The 8,385-nt window shown below is 41.5% G+C and overlaps 1 protein-coding gene across 1 annotated transcript in view; it reads right to left on the reverse strand.

The window, feature by feature from the left end:
• Positions 1-6,827, reverse strand: part of Phex (phosphate regulating endopeptidase X-linked) — a 194,893-nt gene extending 188,066 nt beyond the window's left edge. The window contains exons 1-2 of the mRNA XM_004866190.3: positions 6,154-6,827; positions 1,495-1,563 (exon numbers count right to left, since the gene is read on the reverse strand). Coding sequence (XP_004866247.2) covers positions 1,495-1,563; positions 6,154-6,271 — 187 coding nt within the window. The 5' untranslated portion in view covers positions 6,272-6,827. The remainder of the gene's footprint in view (positions 1-1,494; positions 1,564-6,153) is intronic.
• Positions 6,828-8,385: the final 1,558 nt, after the last annotated feature.

The raw sequence follows: 8,385 nt of genomic DNA on the forward strand, positions 1-8,385 counted from the left end.
GTCTCTCCGTCTCAATAATGCCACCACCCAACATAGAAGTGTCACCTTTGAGCCTCTGCTTTTTCTCACAGCCCATATTAAATCCTTCAGGAACTTCAGCAAGGCTCTAGCTCCTCAACCTTCTGCATCCTCCATCTTTTGAATTCAAGGCAGCATCTGCTCTCTCTCATCCAGTCTACTGCAATAACCGCCTCTCTCAGCACCCTTCTTCCACTCTTGCTCCCTCCACTACTTCTCCACACAGAAAGATTCCCACAATCTAGTTCTCCACTGGAAGATCTTTTAAGTACTCATAAGATGTACTTTTTTAAAAAATCCTTCAGGGGCTCTTGATCACACTCAATAAAAACCCAAATTTTCAGCACATGTGTGACCCACTGTCCTCCATCATGTTCACTGTGTCCTTTACCCAGCAAGTTCCACCCATCCCTCAAGCTGGTTCCATTATGGGACTTCTACCCCACCTGGAAAGCCTTTGCTTCAGTCTTCACGCAGCAGCTTGCTTCTCATCATTCCAGGTCCTCTTCAGGGTCATGTCTTCAGACTTTTCAATCAAGCCATCCTGTCGCTTCCTATCCCATTATTCTGTTTTAATATTTTAGTTTTCTGCATAACATGTACCATTAGCTAATATTCTTCTTGTGCATTGATTGCCTTGTGTGTTATTTTATTGTTTTTCTTCCCCTATCTTTGATATATTAATACATCCCCAATACCCAACTAGCGCCTGGCGTGCATAAATATTTGGTGAATTTGTTCATTGGTCTCTTAAATTCATGTGTATAACTTGGCCTATGATCCTCCCTTTGGAAAATGCACTGGGGTTCCTGGCTACTTGAATGAGAATGGGTGATAGAATCCAGCTCTGTAAATCTAGGCCCCAACACTGATTTATGGGGGAGGGCAGGATCTAATAGCTGTAAGAAACCTGAGGCAACTTCAAGTGTGAAATTTCACTTTGGTGTACCCACTCTTACATGGCCTGGTCACCTCAAGAGAAGATGGACTTAAAAAGTGGAATAGAAATGAAATGACCAGGAGGAGGAGGAGGACCCAAAGGAATTCCAGGAGGCAGTGGGACCATGAACTCACAAAGGATCCCAGCTTAGAGGCAAGCAGGTCAGACCAACTCACCAGAAGATACACAAAGACCATGTAAGATAAATAGCCAGCTGAGCCCTAGGAGGCCGATGGTCTCTGCCAGTGGGTCTTCAGAGAGGCCATACAACCTTTCAAGCCCCTTTCTGAGTTCCTTATCAGGAGGCCTGGAATATCGCACAGAGATACAGTTTTTTGCAAGGAAAAATAAAACAGGAAACCTAAGCTCCACTACTTCACACTGAAACTTGAAAGTAGACTTAAAACTTCTTCCAAATTGCATTTCATACTTGGTAAACCTCAAGCAAACAGAATACTAAAAATACCACCTGTTTTCTCTTCCACTCTCCAAGGTACCATAATTATAACTTGACACAGGGTGGAAAACGGACTTACCGGCTTCGACGCATTCTGGCTTCAGGCAGTACTCCTGTTTAGCTTGGAAACTTAAGAAACCTTGACTCACTGAAAAAACAGATAAAAATAAATGACCAATTTGTAGTAGACCACCACCGGGTAAACCATCATCAAACAAATATGCAAGACATTTGATATCAGTTCATCTTTGTGGTATTGACATAGTCCTCAAAACCCAGTTGGCTAGTGGACTTGGTAAGACTCTTGGTTGCTCTGAAACTCAGTTCTCTCATAAGACAACTGGGTATAGATAAACCAGGGCTGCTGGAAGTCTGGTCAGCACCTGGGAGCTTGTTAGAGATGCACATTTTCAGCCTTACTCCATACCTTCTGACTCAGAACTTTGGGAGGAGAAGCAGCCATCTGTAGATGTCTGTGTGTGGTGGTGTGCGTGGGGGGGGGGTGCAATAAACTGAACCCAGGACTTTACCAATGCTAAACAGGCTCTGCCACTGAGTTACACCCTCAGCTGGCCATCTGTGTTTTATCACCCTGCAGTTGATGCTGACATGCTGGGCTAGATGATCTCTCAAGTGTCTCCCATCTCTGATTATGTGAGGTGTAAGTCTCATGTTTCCACTCTATAACTATGTCACCCTCTTAGAGATGGGAAAATCGAAGCTTTTAAACTATGTCATTTGGAGCAAATCCAAAGTGGAAGGAGAAAGCTAGCGTGTGTGGTATTTAGAGTTCTGGATCTTATCTAAACTCCATACAGATAGGACCAAAAGAGGGAGGAGGTAAAAATATACTATGTGTAACTCAATCATCTGGCAACGGTTATTGTCTACCTGCCTGGGGTCCCAGACACCCTTCTCCCCTGAAGCCCAGCCTAGCTACCAGACATATGTAGCCGTGAGGACCAAAATTCCAGCTACTTCTCCCCCATTACACACACACACACACACACACACACACACACACGCACGCACTCACACAAATAAAACCAGGTCTTGCCCTGGTTTTGATCCTCAGCACCAAAAAGAACAAACAACAAACAAACCAAACTCTGCACAATCAAAACAACTTTTTCTTTTCACCAATGTCTTGGTTTCCTCATCTGCCTAGCAAAATTACCCAAATGGACTTCTGCAGAAATGCAGAAGGATACCCTATTTGTGAACTCTAGGTAGCACCTGGGCATTAACAGATGTTAAAGATTTCAAAACTATTAGAAATAGTTTCTTTGGTAGCTGGGGAAGTTTTGAAGAGTTCCTCGTTGCTCTTCTCTGTGACCAGAAACAAGAAGTCATTTCAAGATGTGGCCGTGGCCGTGAGGAGATGAACCATGGAGGGTAAGTAGGCACGGAGGCCTTTAGTGCCACCCTCAACAGAGAAACACAATCAGAAAGCTTGGCGGCATTTCTATTTCTGCTAGAGATGGCATGTCACCTGCCAGTGTGGCATGTTTTATTATTTATCACACCACATTCTAAAAGTAGCCTGATTTTGCTTTGTTCTTTCCTCTGCTGCCACCCTCCAAACAGCCTTTTTACCTGTGTTGCATTATAGATTCAAGAAAACTGCCTACAGACTATCTCAGGCCTATTTTTAAGCAAAGAAGTTTCTTACCATAAGTGTGTTTTGATTTCTTTCAAAAGTTAAGTAAAACATATATGAGCAGAATAAAGATTAAGAATATTCCAATATGCCTAAATGGTAGAACAATGGAGGGAGTTTTCCCCTTCACTCTACTTTTGCATGTTTGTCAAATGTTCTTAAGTGAGCATGTGCTATTTTTATAATAGAAAAAGATACATACTTTCTTATACATAATGATGATATTTTTATTATTGTGGACATTACCAAGAAGGTCATTACCTTCTTGGCACTAGTCTTATTTTTTTAACAAAAAAACACAAAAAGGTGAAGAAAACAGTTAAACTCTCCTTTCACAAAAAATAATTCTTGACACAAACCCTCTAAGGAATCAAAGCAAAACTCAGTTATCTTTATCTGAAAGGAGTAGAAGGATGATTGTTAATTTAATTAAGTGGGACAGAGACAAATTCAACCCCTCAAGGAAGAACATTTTATCCACGGGTGTGAGGTATTTTAAGATCTTGAAAATAAATAAGGATCAACAAGTCCCAACGAGGTGAAGGTATAAATGAATAAAACAGAGACAATAAAAAATATTTTAAGATAAAAATTTAAATGATGCTTTTTACTGATTAGGAGCTCTTAAAAATTTTAACAGCTATTTCTCCTTTTTATTTCTCTGTAATGAGTACAAATGCCCTCAGAATACAGTGAAGTCTTCCAAGGTCAAGAGTATGAAAATGACCATACAGAAGGGGTCACAGGCCAGATCAACCCACTGCCTGTTTATTTATGTGAACACCCTTGCCTTGACATTTTTAGTGCCTAAAAAGCGCATGAAATTCAAATTTCAATGTCCAGAAATCAAATCCTCCTGGAACCCAACCATGCCCATTTGTGTACATATTGCCTGTGGCTGTTCTTGTGCTAGCACAGAGCTGAGTACTGCAGCAGAGACAATATTGCCCACTACAGTGTCAAGAGTATTTAAGATCAGACGATCTTCACAGAAATAGTCCACTGACTACTGCATCTGAGAAACAGATTGTGAGGCAGAAGGGGAAGGGACAGAGGAGAACAGACACTTGCAAATAAACTGGTTATAGGTATATAGTCATATCTGACTCTTCAATTCCAGTGCTCTATGTTCTTTGAAACCACTGACAATCATTCTTACTATAGAAACACTCAGGTTTAGAAGAAAAATTATCCCAGAACTTCAGAGCCAAAGAAGAGACAAAGAAGGATGCTAGAAATTACAGGAGTATGATTGAACTTGAACTTTATGGTGAAAAACATGCCACAAAAAACAACCAGAAAGCACCTTAAAGAGATGACCCTAACTACAATACTGTCATAAAAAAGCATTGCCTGGCAGATCCCTGGAGATTTTCAGACAAATATTTTGCTAGCTGCAGACTTCAAGTGGGTACCAGGGCCTAAAGGACAGGCAATGAAGAGTGTAGGGAAGGGGATTAGTGTGAAGTAGTGCTGAAAAATTTGACCAAAATTAAGGGTCCCTACATGCACAGTGCATCCAAATGGAGGTGGTCTCCTGAAGCAAGGCCCAGTTAAGCTGTAATACAGGGATGAGATGTAGCTTAGTGGTAGAGCATTTGCCTAGCATGTGCAAAGCCCTGGGTTCAATCCCCAGCCCTGCAAATAAAAGATTTTAGCACTATTGCCAAAGAATGATTTTCTCTCAAAGAACAAAGGTTTGCTGCCATGGAGAATCTTTTAGCTAATATGCTATGACCTCAGAATGTAATGATTATTAACATGCAATTTGGAAAAAGTTTCAAGAAGAGGTAACATCATTTAAAAGAGTGCATACTTTTATATGTATGATTATTGTTTGAATTTTTAAGTCTGGAAGTGCTTGCAAGACCTAACCTTGTAGTCACGTCCCACATAGTGTGTAGTCCCTTGGCATGCCCATGGAGTTTCTCCTCCAATTTTGCATTCCAGGAGGGGACGTGTCTCTAAACCCCAAATTTGAACAAAAACTCTCACAACAGTTTTCAAGAGCCCCAAATTCAGTTGCAGGAGTAGGAGGTTTAGTTTCACGAGAAAGCAATACACTCATCTCATTTCCTAAATCTTCAGCCACAGAAAACATGGAAAGATGGTTTGCTCATTTTAGCAGAGTTCTCAACCACACAATCCCAACTCTTTTAAAGTTTAATTACTGGTTTGTCCCTGCCAAAATAAACATGGCCTCTTGCATCCTGTATATGCCAAGAAATTTTTCCAGGCCTGCTGCATTTCAAAGTGCACCTACAATCTCCTAAGCAAAAGGCTTGTTCCTAAGTAACTTTCAAACTAATGAAATATTATGGGCTGTATGAGAAAAAGGGTAATAATCAAGGGTTCCAAATGCCTAAAATTTAAGGGCATCATTCACCCCCTTCCAAGATATTTGATTCTTTTTTCATAGGAATACACTTTTATCATCACATAGACTCTCTGGGGACATCATTCTCACCTTGAGTCATTAAAAGAACTGAATCACAATACCTTTCAAATTTTGGAGAAAAACCTCTGTTTTCCTCCATATTAATTTTAAATCTATTAGGAAGGCAGAATTAGCATTGTATCCCATTAGAATCACTGGATTAGAAAGGACTTGAAGAAAACCATTGAAAGTGCATTTTAAAGGACAGATTTGTACTTCGTGAATTAAATTTTGTGATTCATTCAGGCAAACATCAACAAAAGCCAAATGAAAGGAAATTCTGGCATGGTTTTGATCGCTATGTAAAAATCTTTCCTCATAAAACAAACGAAAGTTTCTCCCTATGAATTCATAAGCACTCAATTTGTGAAATGTGGTACATGAAATTTTTTTACTCAGTACAACTGGATCCAGGAGCCTCTCAAAACTTCTTCATACCTACTTTGCCATCTGGATTATACATTTGGTAGTAAAGCTGCCTTTCTCATTTGCATATTTGACAGAAACTGAGGATGCACCACCTACAAACACAAGCAAACAGCCATATGGACAACTGCATTATGACAAGATTTGCTGGAATAAAGCACAAGGAAACATCTAAGCACATATTCAGTTCCCCTGGTCTCTAATGCTCCACTTACCTAGAAAGAGGATCGTGCCTAGCACCAGGGTGCCACCAATGAACACAGCCAGGGCGATTCGAGTGCCTCTGTTGGTCCCCTTTCCTGTCTCCATGCTGCTCCCCAATTCTGCTTCCATCAGAAAGGCTGGAGAGAGCACTTGGGAAGAAAGTCACTTTTCGTGGTTTGGTAGCTGGTCCCAAGAGTTCGTTAGGTGTTGACATCCAAGGCTCTCTTGCTATCCTACCAATGGACAGCTTAAGAAATTCCTGTCAGGAAACTTCCCCTCGACACCTTTCTCAAATAATCCTTCACAAATGAAATAAAAGAAACTCAAAATATTGGTTGCCTTGGCTTTTCCCCTGACTAGACAAAACAAACAGCGGTTGCTTTATCTTGGTGCTCTCCCTCAGCAAAGTCCCTCTCAACCGATTGTTTGGCAGGCTCTTCTCTCAAGCGTTCTGAGTATACATGTTTTACTATGTTGCTGAACAGATGTTTTAGCTATTTAAATGTATAGTCACTTGGGGAGGAGAAAACAATTGTCTTTATCAAAACTGGATTCTCATCAACCTCCCCCCAACCATGATAAGTTAGGTGGCAAGGACTCACCCAACCCACTTCAAGATCTCAGTTAATCATGTAATTCTGCTGCAATAATCATGTTGCTTGCCTGAAATGTCTCCATCAAAGATATTTTTTCAGTGTGTGAGTCCCTTTTTAAAGCCTTCTAACAGCTCCTAGGATATCCTAGAGCATTTTATTTTAGGAACTTTGTGTATGATAGCATGTGCCAAAACTCAGAGTCACAGTCCAGTGCAGTGCAAAGTAGCAATTAAGACAACCTACAGAGGCTGATGGTTTGGATTGAACTTTTTTAAAGAAGAAAAAGCACTTCCTCTTTGTGGTGCTAAAAATTGTACAAGAGACAGTTAAGTATACGAATTAAGCTTATTAGCAACCACAAAAGATATGGTGAAGGATTTTTCCCTGCGTGTTTTGGTGGAAACAGCACCTGTGTATTTTGTCCTCTCGTTCCCCTGAGGCAGCCACTGGATAGTAGGTTTTTGCATCTCTAGAAAGTAGCTATTTCAGCAGATTCTTCAGGATGAATTCAAAGGCATTTAGTTTCATAGGAAAGACTGATTAATAACTGAGTCTTTGATTTCTTTGGTCATAACAATTTCAGTTACAAAAATCTGCTTTCCTCATGGGGAGGGCAGCTGATACTCCAAGGTTACTGAAATGATAAAGATTTTATTACCTAATGATATAGATACCATTAATTCACAATTACTACCTCCCTGTTCCTGTTTTTCTGGAGGTTACAGGTTGTAGGAGTAAGGGTGGATGGTTCAGCTACATCTAGAAAGCAGGAGAACAAAACCTGTGCACATGGCTTTGGGAGTTGCACCAGGACTCAGCAAGTGCTGATGAACTCAGTGTAACACAACCACGCATTCTTTCTAGCAGGCTGTGGTCATCCTGAAGCCCATAGCATGAGAGTCTCCCAATTTGTGGGGATTCTTTTGTAACATATTCCATCCTACTTTCTGCTTATTTCATGTCATCTCAGTCAGAAAAGCATAAGACTTTGTCTGAGTTATGACATCATAATATGTTGTAACTCTTCTGCATTCACTGGCTGTTGTTACTTTGCTGTTGTTAATCAATAACACATCCTAGCAGGGCTTTGGCCCTTAGCATGGGATTCCCCCAGGAGTGTTTGGCCGTGACCGGATAATACATCTTAGATTGTGAGCTCCATGAGGTCAAGGTCCATGTCTGTCACATTCAGTACCACAGTCACAATAACAACAGTTTCTGGCCCACCACACTGAAGAGGGAAATAAGAACAATGAAATCATCCCAGGAGGCCATAGCCAGTTGTTCTTATAAAGCAGCTTAGGGAGGGGTCCTGCTGGTGGCACCTGTGTCCCAGCACACACCTGGCTCCCGTGGGGTGAAGGCCCCAGGACCTTTGCATCACCTGCAGCCCCTGCAGGGAGAATCCCAGTTGCTCTCATCCTTGCTGAGTGCAGTGGAGCCAGCAGAGGTGATGCGTGTGGAGTTGGACAGGCTGGTGGGGGAGGGAAACAGCATTTGGGCTCTCCTGAGAAGGTACACATAAAAGATAGCCGGAAAAAAAAAACAGCTTAGGAAAAAGCCCAGCGTGGTGGCACACATCTGTAATCCTAGCACTCGGGAGGCTGAGGCAGAAGGACTGCCATCAGTCTGAGGCAAGCCTCGGCT

This window comes from Heterocephalus glaber, unplaced genomic scaffold, assembly GCF_053883595.1.
Source record: "Heterocephalus glaber isolate CG9 unplaced genomic scaffold, H.glaber_assembly_v1.0 deba00001594, whole genome shotgun sequence".
Lineage (NCBI taxonomy): Eukaryota > Metazoa > Chordata > Mammalia > Rodentia > Bathyergidae > Heterocephalus > Heterocephalus glaber.